At 44.5% G+C, this 25,201-nt stretch overlaps 2 protein-coding genes across 2 annotated transcripts in view; both read right to left on the reverse strand.

Moving 5' to 3' along the window:
* Positions 1-1,483, reverse strand: part of dock3 (dedicator of cytokinesis 3) — a gene marked incomplete at both ends in the record, with an annotated part of 74,523 nt that extends 73,040 nt beyond the window's left edge. The window contains one exon of the mRNA XM_083642376.1: positions 1,447-1,483. Coding sequence (XP_083498502.1) covers positions 1,447-1,483 — 37 coding nt within the window. The remainder of the gene's footprint in view (positions 1-1,446) is intronic.
* A 4,041-nt stretch (positions 1,484-5,524) lies between these two features.
* LOC310781834 (DDB1- and CUL4-associated factor 1-like) overlaps positions 5,525-25,201 on the reverse strand; it is a 26,196-nt gene continuing 6,519 nt past the window's right edge. The window contains 13 exon segments of the mRNA XM_083642468.1: positions 5,525-8,921; positions 12,330-12,594; positions 12,717-12,821; positions 12,945-13,018; positions 13,517-13,621; positions 14,180-14,273; positions 14,906-15,139; positions 15,244-15,328; positions 20,433-20,515; positions 20,675-20,873; positions 20,984-22,062; positions 23,193-23,428; positions 23,777-23,901. Coding sequence (XP_083498594.1) covers positions 8,866-8,921; positions 12,330-12,594; positions 12,717-12,821; positions 12,945-13,018; positions 13,517-13,621; positions 14,180-14,273; positions 14,906-15,139; positions 15,244-15,328; positions 20,433-20,515; positions 20,675-20,873; positions 20,984-22,062; positions 23,193-23,428; positions 23,777-23,901 — 2,740 coding nt within the window. The 3' untranslated portion in view covers positions 5,525-8,865.

The raw sequence follows: 25,201 nt of genomic DNA on the forward strand, positions 1-25,201 counted from the left end.
CCTTACGAGAAAGAACTATAATCATTCTATACTCAATTCAAGGATACAATACACATAACCTAGCAAAACTACCATTTATTTATATAGTAGCCTAATACTAAATTACAGCCTATGGGGGATATGACAGTGATGCCTCAGGAGGTTGAATAAGCACGATAAGATCACTGGACAGCCACTGCTGAGTAACACAGACACTATACGTCCCTCTGGAAACATTATGGTGGTTATGGTTCTCAGCCTATAGTGCAGCCCTTATGAGAGAATTTGATGTAATGTAATGCAATGAAAGTGTGTGTGTGTGTGTGTGTGTGTGTGTGTGTGTGTTTCTCTCTCTGCTGTGGCAGTGTGTGTGTGTGTGTGTGTGTGTGTTTCTCTCTCTGCGGTGGCAGTGTGTGTGTGTGTGTGTGTATGTGTGTGTATGGGGGGGGGTCATGATGTGCTAGCCAGCGTGAGTAACCCTGCAGGTCACAAGCATCTGGCCATGACTCATTCCTCTATTGGCTCTAATAATAAAATAAAACACTATAGTATTCCTGTTATTCCTATAGGGACTTAAATTCTGTATCTGTGGTGTTCAGTAGTGGCTTTATAGCACTTTATGGTTATTTCACTTCCTATAGTATCAATGTAATATCCAGATATGTATCATATTACAGGGTAATTTGCTGTGAAATTTGAACCATGCAGCACAGGATCTACGGTTCTCCACGCCCCCCCCCCCCCCCCCCCCCCCCCCCCTCTCTCTCTCTCTCTCTCTGGGTCAAATGGACTTTCGGCGTAAAAGTGCACAATGGCCAATGAGAGGAAATGTTTACAGCAGTAAACAGCAGTCTGTGGACCCCGTCTCGGTGCGGTAGCAGTAGTAGGTCTGTGTAGTTTCCACAGGTAGGCTCCAGTCTCTCCAATCTACACCTGTTGGAGGGAACGCAGTCTCGATGCCCCCTCGTGGTTACAGCACGAATCGCCGTTCCCCCCCCCCCCCCCCCCCCCCCCCACTGATATGCCTCCTCTTCAACGGTGGAACAGCTTTAAAACGTTACGCTACATTGACGCATTTTACAACATCCAAACTCGACTATATATCATGAGCCTGGTGATGATGATGAAGCAGTGGCTGCAGTTACATAGGCAGCAGACAGCGGTGATGATGATAAAGGTTATTATGGGTTGTATCATCCCACGCAATTCCCCCTTCCTATGCAGTCACTGGCCGCGTAGGCTCACATCAGCCATTCTAAGTGTGTGTTTTCATTGGGTGTAATGTGGGCATAATGGACAGAAAAATGTGTTTGGGTGGCCTATGCGCAATGTCGATCAACAAAATTGGGTGTTTCTAAAAAAAAAAGAAAAAAAAGAAACGCAGCGTTGAAAGATAAAAGTCAATGAAATAGAGATGCCACAACCGTTAGAAATGAACAATTAATGGATACATAGGGCTTGACTCACCAACTCCGATCTTCTCCTCTTCTGTAGACATCCACATATTTGGTTATTTCTCCTCCGGTAGACCAAGAAGCCACATTATGTCGATATCGTGATGAGATGCTGCTGCTGAAAAGGATGAGAGGCGACAAAATGATCCTGGCTCCTTTTTAGACATCGGACCGCATCCGAGCGGAGTCTGTCTGTATTATCCTCCGGTTTGGTGAAGGGGTCGATGCAGTCTCCTCCGTGTCCACCTACCAAACACACACACACGGTGAGAGCGCCTCAAACGTTGTTAAAGCAGTAGTCGCATTTTGACAGGAGGATTCTCGAACTAGAATAGTTGTTCTCCCCCCCCCCTCGAGGTTTATTTATTTAATTTGGTCATTAAGCCTATATGGCACTATACTGCCATCAATCCCGGTGGATCCGCTTCAGTCGAGGAGCTGCCTGCCTGCCGCGCCGTGATGTAGCTACTAGCTCCCGGTTGAATGGGGCTGAACCGGGAGTCGGTAATTAGTAGTCGTGATATTGTTCACCGGTCCGAGCCGTTGTAGTGGTGCAAGAAACCCCCAGCAAACTGCAATATACCATAAGCTGCGCCATCTTCACGGCCGTCACATGACTCGTTTTGTCAACACTGTGTCAAGCATTTGCAAATGTATCTCTCTCTCTCTCCCTCCCTACCTCCCTCTCTCCATCTCTCCCTCTCTCCCCTGGCAGTTGCATCAATCACAAGCACAAACTGCATTTTCTCATGGTAGGACGGTGGATCGTTCCTGGTTGAAGGTGTTGCTCCTGGGCTGTTGTGCCATGATGATTGACAGTGTTACATCAGTGGAGAGAGGAGGAGAACCAGTCCAGCACCATGTGGAAAACACTCCAGGACAGGTTGAGACATTTCTCTCAAGGAAAGAACCACTACTGCTGCTGCTGCTTTGTCATAGTGCAGTTACTCCTGTCAACGGAGTCCTCTGAGGCCCGGATGATTGAGGTTTGACCACAAGACAATTTAAATGATCAAGAAAGAGAAAGTGAGTCACCAATTGGTGGATAAAAGATGTCATTCACATAATTGCATTCACTCAAAAATAATAAAATATGAACAGAAATAGATTGCCATGATCAATAACTTAAGACCTTTCTTCACAAGTTCCTCATTTATGACAAAGATTGAAGTCTGCAGGCAGGTAACAATCTTCACTATAATGAAATATGAGGGCTTTGTCCATTATCTATATACTTGCAGTCAACATTAATCATAACAATACGCATTTAGTGAGGCCTCGCTCACAGAGTTGGCATGCAGCCGCTCCTCTCTCTCTCTCCCCCAGAGGGTTATCACTTCCATGGCTGATTCCAACTCCGCTCAGGTGAGCTCCATCGGTAGCTAACGAATGGAGTCCTCCATGGTGCTGAACCTGTGTTGACTCATTGTGGCCACTAATTTGCCATTTTTGCCACTGTAATTGTCCCCAATTACCTCATTCTAAAAGTGCTCTTTACATTTCCTGGAAGATTCAGCGCAATCGCATGTAAAACGGCATAGGTGTGATGGCTGGACATAATTTCTGCTCACTCTCTCTCTCTCACACACACACACACACACACACACACACACACACACACACACACACACACACACACACACACACTTTGCATTCTTAAAGGATGTACTACTGTATGGTTGCCAGTGAGATTCAGTATATCTTTAAGCAGGAAACCATGCAGGAAATAGAGCTAGGAGATGACCTGCATGGGATTACAAATGTTCTATTAAGTGATATTATTCAGTTGTCTGAATGCTTTCACAGTACATGCAGGGATTTGCCATCACATTTTCCTGTGGCCTCCTCCACAGATAATAATAGCACACATTAAAATAACCATAATAAGATTCCGCAATTGACACACACGTGCAGAAGCACATCTGTGTCCGTGTGTATTTGACAGTGCTTATTTCTACCATAAAGTGAGATTGTGTAAATCCTGAAGTGTGAAAGAGAGAACGTGTGTGAAAGCAGGTGATTGATGAGTCCGTATGGCATGCTTCTTATTGCCTCCTCTCTGCCCGCTCTCACTGTCTGCTGGAATTGGAAGTGTTGTGAACTGATAGTAGCTCTCTCTCACTGCTTCCAGTGGCCTGCTCATCCTCACAGGGCTCTTCAGGTGCTGCTCCTGCTGCATCCGAGTGAGAGCAAAACAAAACCTCTATCCAAACCTGAGAGAAGGAACTCGGAGAAAAAAATAAAACATAAAAATGGATCAAATCCACTAGGCACTTTGAATTGTTTTTTTGCCATTTTAATGAAGTGTTTTGCTTATTTTCTGTGTGGTTTTTCCTATATGTATATTAGTCAGGGATACATTTGAGATGATAAAGCGCCCTGCACTCCTCCAGCTTTATGTATGCGATTGAAACACCGCCCACATTGTGTTCCACTTGAAATAATAGACAGATGGGAGTCAGTCAGGGAGTCGCTGTGATGTCACTGTGATGTCACTGTGATGTCACTGTGATGTCAGGGAGTCGCTGTGATGGAGAGAAATTACCTTGCAGAAAAATGCCCTTCCTCCCACACTTCATCAAACTCACTGGACAGTACTCCATATTCGCCAAATCACCCGGCTCTGTTTTTCTAGACATGATTGCTTCGTCTATAGAACGAGACAGTTTACTGCACTGTAAAATGCACATCCAAAAGGAATACTAAAACATAGTACCGCCAGTATTTTCTGAAAATCTTTCATTTAATTACCAGAATAAGAATTGTTTTTAATCTCCAAGAGACATAAATGTGTCCGTCTTGGTGCCACAGGTTCAGTAACATGCCGACAGCTTAGGGCAGTGGTTTTCAAAGTGGGGTCCGGGGACCACCCAGGGGTCATTGAGGGGGTCCCCAGCAAAAGGGGAATCATTTTTATTTTTATTATTTTCATTATAATTCCATCCATAAGTAACACAACGACAGAATGTATGACTATTTTGGTCATGTGTTTCATTATACTTTCTGTAATGCATCTAAAAGCAAAAATCTGATCAGATTTTGACCCTGGTAGCCTATCCAGCCCCATATGAATCACAGTTGTCAGCATTCTTCATTATGAAGGATTCATTGGGGCTGGTTACCAGGCTAAGACTCTGGGACAAAATGGGGTCTTTGACGTGAAAATGTTTGAGAACCATAATTGCCTTAAGGTTTCACATACATAATGACACACCACAGTGCAAAGGTGGCAGTACAAGACACACATTGGGGCTGTGGAGTATCGCATGTCACACATTCACCACCAGTCAATAATCTCTGTAGCAATCTGCATTAAGCTGTTACAAATGGCCAGTAGTGCATTGGCCAGTGCACAGCACAGCATGCATGCTACACAGAATAAATACCAGCCTCCGAATGGATGATGTAGACAGATGTTACTAGAGTTATTAGCCTATCAGAGACAGTATATGACACAGAGATTTCTTATGGACATCAGGTCGGAAACATCAACTACAGAGGCATGTGCTCTTTTCCCACAACACACTGCCGGGAACAATGTCTGGATCCAGTTCAGAGTGAGATAATACTCCAGTTGGTTAAAACTCTGCATTCCAATCCCGAAGTTTACTGCTTTACATACCAAAGTGATGTGCATCATCATTATTATTCCAGAGACAATTTTTTTAAACAGTGGCTGTTTGCTCACCAGCCGTCAAGCTAATTTATTACATCAATTTTGCATCAGTTCAACTCAACTTAATGAACTTAGAGTCAAACTTTTTCCCACTCCAAATCGATGTAATCTGAGCCATGTTGAGCTGCGTGATACTTTGGCTTTTCTGCATGATCAAAATAATTTGTGTGACATTTTCAGGCAACAGTGGAATTCTGTTGTTTTACTTTCGTTTAACAAAGCTAATTTGACTGATAATGCTATTTTTTGCCATGTGGCAGCGTTGACAGAGACTGAACATACAGCACATCAAAAAGTAATTTACCTATAAAGTTCACCGTTTGACAATTATGTTGTCTGATCATTATATTATATATCTCATTCATCACAAATGAAGTCACCCTTCATTAAAGAAGCACCGATCAATATTTTTTAAACTTTATTTATAGTAAAAATACTTTAGATACATACAAGCTGTACATAAACTGTTTCAACAAACTCAACGGAAAAGTCTCCTTAAGAAACAAAAATGGGTACAAATGAATACAAGGCAAAAATGATGAGAATCACAAAATGCTCGCACGGTTTTCAAAAAGTGTGCAGGTAATACGCATTTGTCACAATGTTGAGCTATCCCCCAGAAGGATGTTCATCATAGATCATCAAGAGCCACCTGCCAATCCATCAGAAGAAACAGTTTGAAAAACAAACCCACCAAAGCCAAACTTATACAATACTGCAGCATTTTATCAGAGTTCTTTTTCCTCCTCACGTGTTTCTAGACGGTCTTTCCAGGACTTAGTAAGACCAGCTGCATTTCAAGCCAAGAGGAGAAAGGGAAGGTGATACTTTATTTCAATACTCTGCCGTTTGCTCTCTACATGTCAGCTGACTGTCAACAAACATGTGTTCAACCAACCACTCGTAGACTTGAGGAGCATGAGGATCTCAAGTGCTGCTAATCAAAAGACTTGATCAACAAGAATATCTGTTGACTACTAAGCAAGGATTAAACACTTTGCTACATAATATGGAACTGTTATACGAGTCAACTGCATTTCTGTCACGTGAACCTAACAAAGCCATTTTGAACACGGCTAAACTTAAACTAACATTAGCCAAAGTTGTTGAGCATAGTTTGTTGAACATTTGAAAAATACCTAGCAGACTGTTGAAATAATTGACAGTCAGCTGATACACTGTTGTGAATGTCTACTGATAACGTTGAGTCAACAACAGTCGACTCCAAATGAAAGTAGGGGTGGGTAGCGGTTAAAGTGATAGGGAAAGGAAGCATAGATACAGTACTAGTCAAAACGTTTGGTTACACTATTCTCATTTAAAGCGAATGGGAAGGTGTTCAAACTTTTTGACCGGTACCGTAGAATACCACGTCAGTCCTGTAATGAACCCAAAATCATTACAATAATTAAACACTGTATATTCGAACATAAAATACAGTGAGGGCTTATCGGTATGACAGGAGGACCTGTGCGACATCGACGGCACAAAGTATTTTTTTGTGCGTGTGTGTGTGTGTGTGTGTGTGTGAGGTGGGGGCGGGGTGACACAATGGCAGGCAGCAGTTAAGGCCTCATGTTTTGCGCTGACAATGTGTTCAGCCAATAGATTTCCTGTCGTTTCAGTGTCCAAACTAGTTACAGCTTCTTCAGCGTTTCAACAGCACCACGTTTTATTTGCTTTCTCTATTTACAAGACGACATCAGGAGGCGACGGCTGTGTGTGTGTGTGTGTGTGTGTGTGTGCGTGTGTGTGTGTGTGTCATTTTGGTCGTGGGTTCGTTCTACGGTGACGATGAACCTGAGGGGTGTGGGGGGGTTTCCACGCCTGGAAAACAATCGATGTGTTTGTGCGCTACAGTAGCTGCCTAATGCAACACTTCTAGAAGTCCCGCCGCGTGCCGGGATTTTGAGCGGGGTGCGCCGAGAACGTGTGCACAAGATGTAGCCTAGGCCCCTCCCCCGGCCCCTCCCCCCCCCCGGCTTTAACAAGGAAGTGAGAGTGGAGAGACAAAGTGGGGGGCTCAAAGCCGGTGAAACACGCACACGCGCACGCACAGTGCCAGAGAGAGGGGAGTGGGGAGAAGGGTCCGACCTGCGCAAATCTGCACCACTTACTTCAACACATGGGTGTGATTTTTTCCCCCCGGTCGTTCAAAGATCAAGCTTGAGAAATACTCTGTCACACTAACCCAGACCTATAGCCCTGCAATGTCACACTAACCCAGATCTATAGCCCTGTATACTCTGTCACACTAACCCAGACCTATAGCCCTGCATACTCTGTCACACTAACCCAGACCTATAGCCCTGCAATGTCACACTAACCCAGATCTATAGCCCTGTATACTCTGTCACACTAACCCAGACCTATAGCCCTGCATACTCTGTCACACTAACCCAGACCTATAGCCCTGTATACTCTGTCACACTAACCCAGATCTATAGCCCTGTATACTGTCACACTAACCCAGATCTATAGCCCTGCATACTGTCACACTAACCCAGACCTATAGCCCTACATACTCTGTCACACTAACCCAGATCTATAGCCCTGTATACTGTCACACTAACCCAGATCTATAGCCCTGTATACTGTCACACTAACCCAGATCTATAGCCCTGCATACTCTGTCACACTAACCCAGATCTATAGCCCTGTATACTGTCACACTAACCCAGATCTATAGCCCTGTATACTGTCACACTAACCCAGATCTATAGCCCTGCATACTGCCACACTAACCCAGACCTATAGCCCTGCATACTCTGTCACACTAACCCAGATCTATAGCCCTGCATACTGTCACACTAACCCAGACCTATAGCCCTGTATACTCTGTCACACTAACCCAGACCTATAGCCCTGTATACTCTGTCACACTAACCCAGACCTATAGCCCTGTATACTCTGTCACACTAACCCAGACCTATAGCCCTGTATACTCTGTCACACTAACCCAGACCTATAGCCCTGCATACTGTCACACTAACCCAGACCTATAGCCCTGTATACTCTGTCACACTAACCCAGACCTATAGCCCTGTATACTCTGTCACACTAACCCAGACCTATAGCCCTGCATACTGTCACACTAACCCAGACCTATAGCCCTGTATACTCTGTCACACTAACCCAGACCTATAGCCCTGTATACTCTGTCACACTAACCCAGACCTATAGCCCTGTATACTCTGTCACACTAACCCAGACCTATAGCCCTGTATACTCTGTCACACTAACCCAGACCTATAGCCCTGCAATGTACTTCTTCTTTGCGGAGTAGACAAATCTGTGACCAAACACAGCCTTATAAAATGGGTGACAGTCCATATCAAATGGAGAGGCTCATGTGAAGGTGCTGTGTTAATGTGAGAAAATATAAAACGTTTCCCTTCTCCCCCCACCCTACCCCCGTATCTACACATTGACCACTTCACTCATCTCACTTTCTTTTATAAAACTATATCATATACAATCAGAAAAAGTCCATTCATGTGCGTTTTTCCCGCCTGACCTCTGCGAGATCCTCCCCAGACCCCCCAGGTCCTGTCGTTCTGAGTCCCACGGTGTGCACACAGACACTTTTTTACGGTCTTAAACTGACAGTGTTCCAAGTCACCTCCAACCTTATTTGCCGATACCATCCTCCTCTCCTGCCTCCTGCTCTGCAACTCAAATGTTGATGAGCTCTCCCTCCACGGAGAAGACGTGACATCTCGTCCGTGGCCCTTGGTCCCACACGCTGATGGCTCCTCACTCATTCAGGGATAAGATGATGTCATCCTCAAGGTCAGAGTTGTCAGAGCTGTCTGGGGGTTTGATAGATAATAAATATAGATTTAGAAGTGTGGGCGATACAGAATTCTGACATGAGTCAGTGGGCAAGGACTCAAAACGGCAAAAAAAAAAAGAAGAGAGACAAAAACAAAGAGGCTTCTCCAAAAGAGGTCTAAACCCATCTACTGCAGCGGCCTCCAACCATGCGCCACAGAAAGCCGTGTGCATGCAGGCTTCTGTTCCAGCCAAACACAACAGCAGGTTCTCTCCCTGATTAGTTCCTCCGCTCTGCTGAAAGGTGTGCTAATGATTTAGAGAAGCCGTTCAGAGTGTTTGATTGGAATGGATCGTGATGGCGCGGCGGCGTGGCTGGAGAAGACTAATCTTTGTTCTCTCAAACTTGTGCTTTCCTCGCCAATCTCTCCACGTCTGGAATATACCAGCACAAAAACACAGATTGTTTAACTGCACTGGGGGAAGAGCCTTATCACCCTCACAGTGAGTGGAAGAACAAGTGTGAAAGCACAAAAACATCAGCCTTAAGGCATCGTATCGACTTTGAGACTGTAGAGGATCAAGCTGACTACAGGTCAAATTATTTAATTTTTAATGCCAATTTAAATCAAATTTAAGACCAAATCATCCCCAGGATAAAAGCCTGAAGAGTAAAAAGAAACGACAGCAGCAGTGTCAAAGTATACATGGAGTGAGACCAGTGAGATTCCTTGGCAAGCAGCTACGTTTCTGATCCCATATATTAGGGGTGTCACGATACACTAATTTCACGATACGATACGATACACGATATTGGGTTCACGATAACGATACGATACGATATTTTAACAATATTCTTTTTAACAAAAGTAAATCATTTTTATGTATTTATTTATAATTTATTTAACCATGTGAGTCCCGTTGAAATCGAAACCTCTTTTCAAGGGAGCCCTGGGAATATACTGGAAAAATAGTCTTTCATTTGAAATACACAAAATACAAAACAAATGCTGTTTTTGGAAATTGTTATTATAATAACTATAAAACAACATGGAAGATAATGCTTCTCTTACAATAGAATGTGTCACACTGTCACAAACTAAATGTTTGTTGCATGGTGAAAGAAAAATAAAGTATACAATCTTTATACTTGATACAGGTGTTCCCCAAGGATCCATACTGGGCCCGCTCCTTTTCAGTTTATACATAAACGATCTCCCATCTTCATGCCCATCTGTCAGTCTCCAAATGTATGCTGATGACACCGTTCTCTATACTCACGCAAAAAATCGTCAACAGGCTGCATGCAAACTCTCTGAAGCACTGATCAACGTCTCCAACTGGCTGCACCAATCACACTTGCACCTGAATGTCAACAAAACCGTCTGCATGTTTTTCTCCAAAAGAACGACAGAGGTCCATCAGCCGGATGTGTTCATCGATGGTGAAAAACTTAAAGTAGTATCTGATTTTAAATACCTCGGCATCACTCTGGACTCCAACTTAACATTTAAAAAACACATAAAAAAGATCACCCATTGTGACCCATACAGTGAAGTTTGGCCTCGCCAACTTCCGATTCATCCGTCCTTTCCTGTCAACAGAAGCAGCCCTGCTTTACATGAATGCAATGATTATTTCCCACCTATCATACTGTATAACTAGTAGGGGTGGGGGAAAAAAATCGATTCACCTAAGTATCGCGATTTTTAATGTCACGATTTTTTATTCCAGAATCGATAATCGCAAATTAAAAAAAAAAAAAAAAAAAAAAAAAAAAAAATTGGGTGCTTGCAGTGAGGCCACTCACTGAACAGCAGGCCAGGCGCCGCCTACTGGTTTACTAGTGGTTTTATTACTTTATTAGTTAGTCTGAAGTAATAATTACACTTCAGGGTTAAAGTGGGTCCATCTCATTGTAAAATTGGACTTCAAACGGCCCAAATCTGGCTTCAAACGGCCCAAATTTCACGCGCGTTGGCCCATATCGGCCTGGCCTGCTTGGTATCTAATGCCCGGCCTGAATTATGATCCCAGTCCGCCCCTGTTTTTAACTATATCGCCCAGCCCTACTCATGATATATAATATACAGTCTCTAGTGTATGATTCAACTTTTCCCATGTTCTAATCTAGTGTAAAAAAGCAAACAAACTGAAAAAAGAAAAGAAAAAAATAAACAAAAATCGCAATAAATCGTAATATCGAATCGCAATAATCGTAGAATCGCAATACTTAAGAATCGCAATATAAATCGAATCGGCACCCAAGAATCGTGATAGTATCGAATCGGGAGATAAGTGAATCGCCACAGTCCTAATAACTAGCTGGTCACAAGCAGGATCATCAACCTCTCACCAACTCCAGTACCTCTATAAGCAAGCAATAAAGATCTTGGACAAGAAGCCCCGCCGTTACCACCACTGTCGCATCATTAAAAAGTATAACTTACTCACCCTGGACAGTCTTAAAATATACAATGATGCCTGTCTTGTTTTTAAAATCCTGCATGGACTTGCCCCTCCACCAATCAATCAGTTTGTCGTAATAAAAAATAACACCAGACTCACGAGGTCAGTCTCAAGAGGGGAATGTGTGGTTCCATTTAGAGGGAGCACTTTTAGTCGTTCAGCTTTCTCTGTCCGAGCCACACAGTACTGGAACAGTCTGCCTCTCAATTTAAGGAGCTGCCCAACATTTGGACTATTTAAAAATACTTTAAAAAATTGGCTTAAAGAACACCAGAGTTGTACTCATTTCTAGATAGATGACAGTGCACCACTGTCATCTATCTACTGTATGTGTGGACATTGCTCTCACTCTGTATTTTTAATCCCACATTGTTTCTAACCCATTGCTTTGTTTTTATCATAATTGCTATATTGTTGACTTGATATTGTTTTGTTTTTAATTTTAATTGTTTTATTGTTATACTGTGACCTGTTGACCATATTGTTAACTTGTCCAGGGACTACAGATGCAAATTAGCCTCTTGGCTAAATCTGACACATTTACACTGTAGTGTGAACTAAAGTGTGGATTGATGTGTATTGTCCCTGTCAAATAAATCTTAAATAAAAATAAAAATAAATCTATTTCTTAAATAACTCATGCTCAATGGTCCCTAAACTTATGTAATCTTATGTACCCCTTGAGCTGTTTTGCCATGCCAGTAGTAGTCTACCCCCTCACTCATGCGTGTTGATTCTGCTAAATTTGTTCTATTATTATTCAGGAGCAAAAAAATTTTTTTTTTTTTTTTTGTATCGTCATTTTTTTCTGACAATACATATCGTGACGTTTTGATATCGCGATATATCGTGCGACGAAATATCGTGACACCCCTACCATATATAAACGTATCCATATTGAAGACATTCCAAAGCCTTGAATCAAGACAATTCAACTTTAAAACACCTGCGGACAATTCACTTTAACCCCGTCTCACCATTATCGCCACCCAGATCGGCATCAGAGTCTTCATCGTCATCGTCGTCATCATCATCGTCGTCGCCGTCGCCGTCCTCCTCCAGAAGACGAGCCACTTCTTCATCGTCAGAGGGCGAGAAGTCGTCATTCCCGTCCTCTTCTTCATCCTCGTCCTCATCCTCTCCTCCGTTCTCGTTCTCCAGCTCGGCGATCAGGGGGTCCGTATCCACGTCGTCGTCGGAGTCGTCGTCGTCGTCGTCGTCTTCCTCCTGGTCGTCGTCCTCCTGACACAGGAGGATGGCAAGAAAAAACCCGTCAGAAGCAGTGAATTTTGACAACCACTTCCAAGGAATCAAAGAGACCCGGTTATGTGCAAACAGAGAGAGAAGCAGGTTTGGAGCATCACCTGATCCTCCTCATCCTCCTCCTCTTCCTCCGCCAGTCTTTGCCGACCGACCTCGTACAGCCGGCACACGGTGTCGGTGTTGACGGTCGGTTGGTTCGCTTGGTTCTGTGGGACAGACAACAGGACAGAATAAGGAATTAATCGTTTTCATATGAGCAGTGCTGCATAAATTATCACAATAATTAGCAAATGTAATTGGTGTCTAAAGGCCACGTGACAAAAATGTACCTCAATCACAGCGAGGTAGCAGTCTTTCGTGTCTGTGCACAGGTCAAATATATTCCTCTTGACATCGATCGTGGCTGAGAAGAGGGCAAAGAACATGTAAGTACCGGTAATGTAATGTAATGGGCTCACCTTTAAAACCTGGCCACCAACTACAAAGCTAAACTGTATAACCTGTAAAGACTATGAACAGCACTCCAAGTCAAGAAGAAACTACTGTATATCCTCGCTATCGACAATTTCTCATTAAAGTCTTTCAAGAAAGATGAATGAAAATTAAGCGAGGCCTGCAATTTCCTTTCATTTTGATTTTGATTGGATACCTCTGACATCGAACAAAGAAGGTGGTCCATGATTGGATACCTCTGAAATCGAACAAAGAAGAAGGTCCATGATTGGATACCTCTGACATCGAACAAAGGAGAAGGTCGAGCTACTGCTCTTCTTCAGACATGTCTCGTCTGTATGGCTATTAAATGAACTAAAAGGGGGCTACAAATCCTGCTTTGAAGGTTGTTAGGTGTGCGCGACTACTTTAGTCCGTTTGTCATACCTTTGACAGAGGGAAGCCTTACCAATTGGTTTATAGTCGGTGGCATTGAAGGTCCTGAAGGAGGAACCGAAGGGGGTTTTCATCTGCATCTCCATCATGTCGTCCTCATCATCGGCCTGTAACATTGCTGCAGAAACAACACAGAGCCAGAGGAATGGAGGAGAGTCAGTCAGAGAATGGGGAAGCAGACAGAAAAGCCGCACTCACTGAAAAAGTCGACCAGTTGCATAGTGGTGGTTACAGCACACAGACTCAGGTTCTGGCTCTTGACTGGTTCATGTGGTACTTGTATGGGCATTGGCATCCTCGTGTCACCCATGGCTCTTCCTGTGAGGTTGTGCGAACCAGCTGTCTCTCTCTGCTGCCAGCCCGGCGCCGAGCCCGCTGCCCATATGGCTCAGAGCGACCTTGTGGGTATCAAGCACACACCTCTGCAGGTTCTGTTCACACCTCTGCAGGTTCTGTTCACACTTCTCTCTCCACATACGCAGGCGCTCACTTACCTTCCTACTTACCGGCCTTTCGTTCAAGTGCACCCTTCACACGCTTGTGCCGACTGTGGCGTGAAAGGGGCTGTAGGCTTTATGACCAACTGCACTGCATGTCCCATCATGCAAAGGGCTCAGTCCTCTTTATGACCAACTGTACTGCATGTCCCATCATGCAAAGGGCTCAGTCGTCTTACCTCCATAAATGACGGTGCCATTGTTGTTGAAGACTATTCTGCACTGGTCCAGAGCCGGGACTGTGTGGAGGAGGTGGAAGGTACGCAGATCCCACTGAAACTCCCATTAAGGACAAAATCATTATTTCTATCTCTCTGCACGGCAATTTAAACTATTCCCTGGTTAGTAAAAAAAAAGAATAATAATAATAATACAATATTGGATTTGGAATATTGGATTGGTTTTGCAGTAGCCTGAGCCTCCATGTATCATCACATAATTGACACCATCTTGGTCAGATTTATGAAACATTTCTGCCTAATGTTCAATAATACAGAATCATCAACATAAAAGGTGAAACATAATAATACACACACTTTAGTGCCCCTCAATGAAATGATGTAAGATACCCAAATGTTGTGCCAGTCATTTCTCAAAGCGATAATAATAAAAACATGTTTTTGACACTCAGAAACTTAACTGGGTTAAATGCAATTCAAACAACCCCATGGTAGTGCTGTAGATTGGATGACTAAAATATTAACCGGACTATTCCAAAATATTTGAATACCTTTTTGCAACACACTTTTTTTTTCTTAGCGATGGTTTTGGGCTTCACTTTACTCCCATTGAATCGAGGGCATAGAGTCAAAACGAAACAAATCCCAAAACTGACCCGAAAGACCCGACTCCACAGTAGAATTGTTATTGTCAAACAGTCGAAGCACCCAACGTCTCAAGGATACAATTTCCGTATTGACGATGACCTCCAGGCCGTTGGGGTGGAAGACTCCGCTGATGTTCATGTTGAACTTGTCAAACTTGTGGATGGCCTGAGCGGAGCGCACGTCCCAGAGCACACCGTCGTTCAGCACCAGGTCATCTGTTGGGTTGAAGGTGGCGCAGTTCCTCTTGTAGTTGTTGGCGAGGTCCGGGTTATTTAGGGTCAGGGTCTTCTGCCCTGTTTGGATGTCATAAATCTGCCAAACACAAGAGCTACATTTGAGCATTCACTCTTTCGGCGTACTAGATGTTTTTCATATCTACAGTAGTCATTGTTAAGACGTTGACAACGTTGACATACGTGTGCTATGTGTTCCTTAGTCCCGATGACGCGGTCTTGTGATAGCTTGCTGAACTCCACATAGTGGTCGCCTAAAAAGGAATGCCTGGAAGAAAAGAGGAAACAAAGCTAATCCAAGACTGGGGGAGCCAAGATGAATCTAAAGGCTGAGCAGTTTAACTTTACTATTTGCATAAAGACAGTGACTACGTTTACATGCACACAATATTCCACTATTATTCGGAAAATGACAATATTCAGAATTTGATAAGGGTCATGTAAACAGCATATTCCGAATTTGGCCTTTTTCCGAATTTAGCATTTTCCGATTAAGACATCTGGGTTATTCCAGTATTATTCGGGTTTTAGGAGGATTCTTTGATCATGTATACAGCGCATTCAGAATATGTGTCTCAATCAAGGTTTTTACCGCAGTTTGTGACGCATGTTTCATGTTTGTGGTCAACTGATGTGTGCTAGAAAGCACTAGAAGATAATTATTACAGAATTATTATTATAATAATTATTAGAATCCGTCATCTCTCGCATGCGAACAGAAAAGCCCACATTTCTGATCGGGAGGAGATGAGAAACATTGTTTGGTTGCCCACGGAAGTCCAAAGTGCTTGCGACCCTGCGAGGTAATAACGTAGGCTGCTAGCCTACTTTTTATGAAAGACTTGGATGTGCAAATAATCGCAACGCCAAACTTCCCAGCAGCAAGCTCCTGAAATGGACCAAGTGATGCTCATAAGAATAGCGCTGCTCTGTTTATTCTCAACAGAAAAACTCTGCCTACCTGCATCTCTCCCCCCCCCCCCCCCCCCCCCTCCCTCACATGTCGGGGAGGGCGAGCTACGGCTGCATGTAAACGGGAATATTAGTGGATTATTAATTTAGTCGGAATATTGTCATTTTCCAAATATGGGCAAAAACCGGAATATTGTGTGCATGTAAACGTAGTCATTGTAAAACCAATCGACAGAGTCCCAGTACTGCCTTGGTTCAAGTGTGGGGAGAGCAGAGCCCAGTTCTGGTGTTACATGAACTGAAGACTGCAGCTCTTGGGCTGTTAGCGACGTGTGCATAATTAAACGGCATGTCAACTCCTTTCTGCAGCTCCCTCTATTGACAACACTAGTGCAGTGCCTGTTCAATGTTTCCTCTAGTCAGGAGTTACCAACAACACAATAAAAGAGATATGGGTGGGGAAAGTGAAAAGGCCAGCGCTTGCCCCTCCCTCATTACCACCGCCGAGGTGCTTTTGAGCAAGGCCCTTAACCCCAACTGCTCCAGTGGAGCTGCTCAGTGGCCAGCAGATCAGACTGTGGTTGTAGTGGTCAGCTTCCGTGTGTGAATGTGAACAGGGCGCTCCTGAAAAAGAGAGCATTGCTCTCAGTGAGACTCCCCCTGTATAAATAAAAGGTACAAAAAATATATATGCAAAAGTATTCATATTCCGGAGCAATTCGCTCTCAAAATAAAATACTTTCTGCTAGTGTTACGTCCGTTTCCCTGGAAATACATGGGACACTGGAAAACAATCAGTCGGCTCCTATGTAATGAAACCTAGTTTAATACTCCAGCAAGTAGGCTGCCCCTTAGCAACAAGCTAGCAACAGAGACGAGTTCTACTCCCTGTTGAGCCAGCCAGCCAACTTGAGAGAACGCTTTCTAATCGTGGGATTTCCCCTGAATAAATACCACGCATAGAAACACAAAACTGCCTTGCTAGCTCAATTTTGTTGGAACTAAGATATCTGCGTAGGCCCGCCACACACAGAGTGTGTGGGTGTGTGTGTAAACTGAAAAACATACTTGTTAAACTCCTTGCGCATTGCATTCACCTGCTTAGCAGATTAGGCACATGGCTTTATCCTTTTTCTCCTCACGGACAATGTTTTGTGCACAGTGGCCCCGGCTTCTCCATCTCAATAACTGCTCAACATACATAGCTGCAATGAAGAGTCAGAGTTTGTTGCCACACTGTCCTTGTCCTTCCTGTTCACTTGTTTTAGAGAGAGAGAGAGACACAGCATTTGCTCGACGTAGCGGTGCTCGGCTCTCTCTGGCTGCAGTGCTGCGTCCACCGTTGCGTCGCGGCATGGTGCAGGTGCTAAGTCAATGTTTATCAAGGTTGAATGTGTCGCATGTCCAAATTGCACCAAATTCAACACTGCACTTCCTTGGGTTCTCAGAAACACACCCGCCAAGTCTGAAGTCAAACGGTTTTTGAGATATGCCAAGGAGGACACACAGACCTACAGAGATTCCTGCCTTTATAGGCATATTTTTTTGCGACTAGTCGACTAGTCTATAAGCAAGAAAACTCGCAATTTAATATACGTATTAAATAAAAAGTTGAAAATGCAAATGTTTTGTGTATTTAGGAGCTATTTTAGCCCAAACATTCAGTACAAGCTGTTCATTTAAATTCTATTGATGTAACAACAACTGACTGAATAAAGGTGAACAAATTAAAGAGAAATACATTTCTGATACGTTTGCCAATGCAATGCATGGCATTTATTATGAATAATGTTGTAGGACGGAGTTCCAGCGTGTCTTGCATGATTGTGTAAGCTATTTTTATGAAGGTGCTATATAATTTATGTTTACGTTCTAGACAGCCAATGCACTGTAGGCTCTTATGTTGAAGACAGGAAACGGAAGTGTGTGTGTGTTGTTGTGGGGGCGCTTGACGCTAGGTTATGCTGGAAGCGGAAAAATAATAGAGCTGGCGTCTCATGCTGAGATTGTTCAAGATTGGAGTTGGCCCGTTTATCGGTTTTTATATCAAAGTATTCACCTTATGTTCAGACCTTACAGTGGGCCAAATTCTTCCGGGTCCTTTTAACACTTCCGGGGGTCACGGCGCAAAATAAGAGAGTTGTTTTTGGAGCGGACAGTGGGGTAAAATAAAGAACGTAGCCTACTACTTTGAGCCGGTACACAGCAAGCAAGCGAGTATCCACTGTTAGCCAGGTCAGATAACGTTATCGTCGACAATGACGAGCATTTTCTTGTAAAACATACCTGGACTCCAACAAAGAAAGCTTCAGATAGTTTTCTCTCCTCCGAGTTGCGCTCGAGCCACTAACGTCAATAAGACCCGCAGACGTTAACGTAATTCCCTGGAATGCGAGACTTAACCAGCCAGTTACATGGCGGTGCATTCTTAGACATTGCCGTTTGCTTTTATTTGGTATGTTACATACAATTGGCTAAATTATTAGTTAATTCAGAGTTAGATGCTGCTCAGCCTGTTTACAACGAGGCGGAGGCGTGAAGAACAAGATGCAGCGTTTAACCGACTAGTAAAATACTAAACGGTTAATAAATGAGTAGGCGGTTAAACGATTAAACGACTAGTCGCGCACATCCCTACCCTGTACCGTGGGGCAGAGGAGACCACATACAGTACTGTCATGGAGGCAGACAGGCACGAGTTCATACATTGAACTACTGATCATCCATCTACGGTCAGATAGCTATCATGTGGTACACACTTTTCACATTTTTTCCAAGCCTATTTTAGCTAATTCAGGCTTTTTCAAGTCAAGTCAAGTCAAATTTTATTTATATAGCACCTTTCATACACAAGGCAATTCAAGGTGCTTTACAAAAAAATAATCGAAAAAACAAGCAGCAAAGCAATGCACATATAAAAAACACAGCCGACAGTTTTAGTTAAAATATATACCGGTACTCAAATTAACAAACATGAAACATTATTTCTGTTTTAAATAAGTTACAAGGCACTCTTCAGTATTATTATTACATGTACAGTCCATTTGTTGGAAATGTACAGGAATCTTTTTTTAAATTACAGGCCGAGAGAGGCAGTAGTTTAGTAGCAGTTAAAAGCAAGAGTAAACATAAAGGTCTTTAGCTTGGATTTAAAAATAGGCAGAGTAGGGGCGGGTCTAATGTGTTCAGGGAGTTTGTTCCAGTTATGAGAGGCATAGTGGGAGAACGCGGCTTCACCATGTTTTGATTTGGTCCTCGGGACAATTAGTAGACCAGTGCCTGATTAAAGTGTTCGCTTTTTCGCCGATGTTTTGCGTAGTTTCCCATAGGTTTTCATGTAAGAAAGGTGGACAGTGTGTACATATCACACTCATTTCACTCTAAAGTTCCAAAACACCCAGTAATGATGCATGGATTGTGTTCCAGGCTGAATTAGTATGCTATAGGTTCCAACATAGATGTACTTTTCACATTTCATATCTGACTCCAATTGACTGAAATCCGTCATAGCGACTGAGAACTAATACCCGAGTTTTTGGTTTGAACATGGTGCAATATTTCACAATGTCAGTGCACTTTGTAGCAGCAGCAACAATCTGGACGCACTCTTTGATCGGTAAAAACGTGGGTTAGCTCAGCCTTTGGTTTCAATAAACATGACTCACTTCATGATAAACACTGATTTCATGAACACTGATTTCATGACTCACTTCATGATGAACACTGATTTCATGACTCACTTCATGATGAACACTGATTTCATGACTCACTTCATGATGAACACTGATTTCATGACTCACTTCATGATGAACACTGATTTCATGACTCACTTCATGATAAACACTGATTTCATGACTCACTTCATGATGAACACTGATTTCATGACTCACTTCATGATGAACACTGATTTCATGACTCACTTCATGATGAACACTGATTTCATGACTCACTTCATGATGAACACTGATTTCATGACTCACTTCATGATAAACACTGATTTCATGACTCACTTCATGATGAACACTGATTTCATGACTCACTTCATGATGAACACTGATTTCATGACTCACTTCATGATGAACACTGATTTCATGACTCACTTCATGATGAACACTGATTTCATGACTCACTTCATGATGAACACTGATTTCATGACTCACTTCATGATGAACACTGATTTCATAACTCACTTCATGATGAACACTGATTTCATAACTCACTTCATGATGAACACTGATTTCATGACTCACTTCATGATGAACACTGATTTCATGACTCACTTCATGATGAACACTGATTTCATGACTCACTTCATGATGAACACTGATTTCATGACTCACTTCATGATGAACACTGATTTCATGACTCACTTCATGATGAACACTGATTTCATGACTTACTTCATGATGAACACTGATTTCATGACTTACTTCATGATGAACACTGATTTCATGACTTACTTCATGATGAACACTGATTTCATGCCCCATAGTGCAGACAGAGGGTAACTCCATGACGCCGATGTCAGAAGCAGAGATCCATCCTGATGGGACGATACAATAAAGATCACAAATAAGTAAAGTGCCTTGTATGCTAGAGAGGTCCAGCAGGATTTCAGTCAGTTAAAAGGTTTTTAACATGAACTCACAACAGCTTGAGATGATAAGATGTTAACGTGTGTGAATAATGTTTCTCCACTGACCCGTGAGGGCTCCAGGTGCGTGATGGCGGAGCTGTGACAGCTGTAGCTGGCCTCCTCCTGGCCTGTAAACACGTTGTAGAGCTTGAGCTGCCCGGTGCACGTCCCGAGCATCAGGAAGCGCTCGCGCGCTGAGAAGGCACAACACATGAATCCGCTCTCGTCGTCCTCCGCCTCCCTGAACACAGAGATGGGACGGAACCTGGGGCAAAGTGGAAAATAAACGGACAGAGAAATGATCATGGAATGATTTGTCAAGTCATCCCCACTTCAGCTTAGGAAACAATCTAACGAGAGAGTCGGTCACTTTACCTGCTGAAGATGAGGTGTCTGTCGAAGCATCCTCCGTCCACTCCTCCGTATTTAGGATATATGACCCTTCGCGTGTGTCGGGAGTTGAAGTTGGTGGGCGCTTGCCGTCTCTGTTTGGGCTCGGGGCACTGGTGAGGGGTGAAGAGAGAGAAAGGGGGGCAGGTGGCGACGGGGTTTTTGCAGCGCGCGTGCTGTTCCCGCAGGTACTCGGTGATGATGCTGTCGAGCGCAGGGGGCGAGGGCAGGTGCCTGTCCAGCTGCTTCTTCATAGCGGGAGTCTGGTTGAAGGCGCCGTGGTCCGACTTCTGCCTCAGCACCCGCGGCTTCTTGCAGGCCACCACCGTGTTGCACACCGACGGACGTTCACGAGTGAACACGATCCGGCCGATCAGCGGAGAGCCGTTGCTGTAATGAGGGAGCGACGTGGAGGGACAAGCGGGGGCGGCGGAGACGATGGGTTGTGACGTGGAGGGGCGGGGCTGCGGAAGATTGGGCACCGGGACGGACGAATGAGAGCCGTGGCTTCCCAGTCTCGACGCGACGCCGTTGGCCAGCCACGGGGCGCGGGGGAGAGTGCTGACCGAGGCGGGGGAAGGAGGAACGGCGACGGGGGGGAAAGCGTTCGGCGAATGGGACGAATGAGAGAGAATTGCCATGGGGAGGTCCGCCTCCTTGGTGAGTGTGGTGGCAGTGCCGTGCAGGCCTTTGGCCACAAGGTGGTTCCTGATGAGAAGCAGCAACTCCTTCTCAGGGAAGGAGATTCTGGACTGAGCTACCACATTGGCCCTCTGCAGCCACGCCAGAGACACGTCCGTACCGATCAGCAAGGGCTTACCGGAGATCCTCTCGATCAGCTCGGCTGCAAACTTGCAGAACTTGACGTGTTCGCTGCGTTTGTCCTGGAGCACGGGCTCCTTCATCAGCTGCTGGATGTGTCCGCTGCTGAACAAAGGCAGCTTGCTGATGATCTGTCTGACCGAGGTGGAGCGCGACAGACCGACGAGAGCCTTGCAGGCCAAGGCTCGGATCTGATCTGCATCTGTGATGGGCATCTTCACCGTCAGCAGAGACAGAAGCACCTGCATGGACAGAGGGGAGAAGTAAAGTTAGGAACCTGACTGAGTTTCAAGTGGATAACTTGGTTCGAGAAGAATGTGCAATTTTCATCTGTCTTTTGCGTTTAGGTGTCAGACTATATGCAATGTGTTTGAGGTAGAATCTTATGCAAATTGAAGGCATCGCCTTGTTGAAAGACAAGGCTGTATCCTATGTCAGACGATGCTCACCAACCCCCGGTTTCAAAGTTGTGTCACAGTGATGTTTTTCTAGCTGCTGCCTGCCGGCGCGTCAGCTTCACACCAGTAGAAGCGTCGCAGCACCTCAGAGAACCTGTCACGCTGCAGAACTATGCCTCAAAGTTTCTGACACTGCCAGAACTTTGTCAGAGGACAGAGTTCTGTGTGTGGAGGCACTTTAATTGGCTGTCCACGATTCGTTCTTCTTCTCACTGAGCGACCCAAGACTTTCTGGTCTTTTTCTTGTCAGTGTTGTATATAATTTGTCTCAGACAGCCTCAAAAAACAAACAAAACGCATCGCAGTGTGTGTACGTGGCTTCAGTGACTGATATCTCTTAAGCTGTGTTCACACCGAGATATTTATTTTTCGCTCTGTCGCTTGATTCAACCCTTTGGAATCGCTCTGTCGCTCTGTTTAAATCGCTCATCAACAGGCACACGAATTGACGGACATGTGGGGGCTATAACGTTACGCAATGTCATGCTGTTTGTCCACTACGAGCCCCCGTCGTTGTTTACAAGCTAAGCCTATCAGCGTGCTCCTAACGCGAGCTCCATACCGGTAGTACAGACTTCACTTCATGTCAGCTGTCAGCCTGTCAATGCGGTTTGTTGCCACACAATAAACCAGCGGTTTGTTCCAAGCTGGTGTGATCCTTGACTCGCTCTCACACGGCAGCCAATCAGCGTTGAACAGCGAGCGACTGATGCCAGCGTATTTTCGCTCGAGTTGGGATATTTCATCTCGGGCGACGAGCGTATTTTCTCCCTATCGCTCTGTCTCTGCCGCTCGGACGCCCAGCGATTTTTCTCCCGGGCGAATATACGCTCAATCGCTCGTTTGCATTGACTTTCTATGTAAACTCGATGCCAGCGAAAAACTTTAATAGGTCGGTGTAAACGCAGCTTTACCTTGATGCCGTTGTTCGACTGCACCACGTTCCACATCTTGGTGAGCACGCTCTCGCTGCATTTGGTCTGCTGGGGCAGCCGGCGGCGCGGGGTGCCCGCGATGAACTTGCCGATGCTGGACATGCGTTTGTCCGGAGCGCAGACACAGTTGATGACCACCTGCAGAGCCGACTTCTGGATCTCAGCGTCGTTCACAAACACCTCGCCCTCTGCCACTGCCAGGACTATACTCATTCCTGAAGGGGGGGAAAACCAACAATGGCATGAAAAATATCTACCGTTTCTTAAAATGGCAAAGAGATTTTGTTTGTTTGTTTTATTTGATGACTTTATTTATTTGATGATGATATTTGACGTTACCCAGTCATTGAATACTGAATGTATACAAGTAGTATACTGTCTTACACCGTTCCATCATACTGTATATAAAATATATATAACAAACATGATTCCAGGCCTAGTTTTTTTGAGAGCGCTTGAAAAACCACTGTAAAAATAACCGGTTTCAAAAAGTAAGGCAGTGACACGGTTGTTTTGACGGATGGATAACAGCTGAAATAGCATACAATTTTGACAACACGTACCAACAGTGGACACAGTGGATCCTCCCTCGTCAAGCACAGCGACAGCTTCGGCCAACATGAGCTGCGTCTTAGGAACAACTGTGAGGATACTTAGGATGTCTAAGGCATATCGCACTGTGTCACTCCTACATGGAAAGAGCACAGCAGAAACATTACAAATACCATTATGTTCATCGTCATCAACTGGTCACTGAATATATGGATGAAGGGGACTGGGAAAACATGGAAAATAAAGATAGGAAACCCCTTAACTAGCATCCCACCACGTATCATCTCAGTCCTGAAATCCTTTGGTTTGATCTCAGGCGCTACAAAGATCCCCAGGACCAAGCTCCGGACCTGGGGGCGACACCCAGGACCAAGCTCCGGAGCTGGGGGCGACAGGGCCTTCTCAGTTGCTGCAACCTCCCTCTGGAACACTCTCCCCCTCCACATCCGTCAAGCAAACACCCTACCATCTTTCAAACAGGCCCTCAAGACCCACCTCTTCAAACTCGCCTTCACCTGCTGCTAACCTCATTTTTTACCACTACAAATGTACATATTAAATGATTTTATTCTGTGTGTGTGTGAAGCGACTTTGAGTATCTAGAAAAGCGCTATAGAAGTTGAATGTATTATTATTATTATTACTACAAATTACACATTCAAAAAAGCGAGTGCCTCCCTATTAACCAACTGGCCAAGGAAATTCCACCAGCGTCAATAACTTCTAGATTATGCAGTTCGGGATTCAAATATCTCGGCATTTCAAATCACACAATCCATCCGCGTTTTACAGGATAAGAATTGGACTAACCTTACAGCCGCAGTCAAAGCGGCCCTCCAAAGCTGGGATCGCCTGCCCCTCTCTCTAGCGGGCAGAGTACAAACAGCAAAAATGAACATACTCCCTAGATATCGATACATCTTCCAGTGCCTGCCTATTTTCCTTCCTGAATCTTTTTTTTTTATCACGACCATCGATGGCATCAACTCCTCATTCATGTGGGCTGGTAAACACACACAGAGCTGGCAAATCGTTACTACAGGGGAACAGGTCTCTTGGCGGACTCGGCCTTACCAAGCCTCATGGGCTACTACTGGGCGGCCAATGCACACGAGATCATGCTCTGGTCCACCTCCCCCCCTGGTGTCAGATCGAGGCCATGTCATGCTCCTCTCCATCACTTCAGGCTCTTGTGTGTAGCACCTTACCCGTGTCCCCTCCTCGCAATTTACTTACTAACCCCACCGTGATACGCTCTCTCGAGAGGGCACAGGTCAGTCAGGCGTCGTTTTGGCTGGTCTTCTCTTCCTCGGGCGACTCCGGTTTGCAACAACCACTTGTTTCTGCCCTTGCTACTCCGTTTTAGAAGGAGGTGGTCTGCGCCGCCCGTTCTTATACATAGAAGGTGTGTTTGCCAGCTTTGACCCACTCTATAC

This window comes from Poromitra crassiceps (genome assembly GCF_964638095.1).
Source record: "Poromitra crassiceps genome assembly, chromosome: 8".
Lineage (NCBI taxonomy): Eukaryota > Metazoa > Chordata > Actinopteri > Beryciformes > Melamphaidae > Poromitra > Poromitra crassiceps.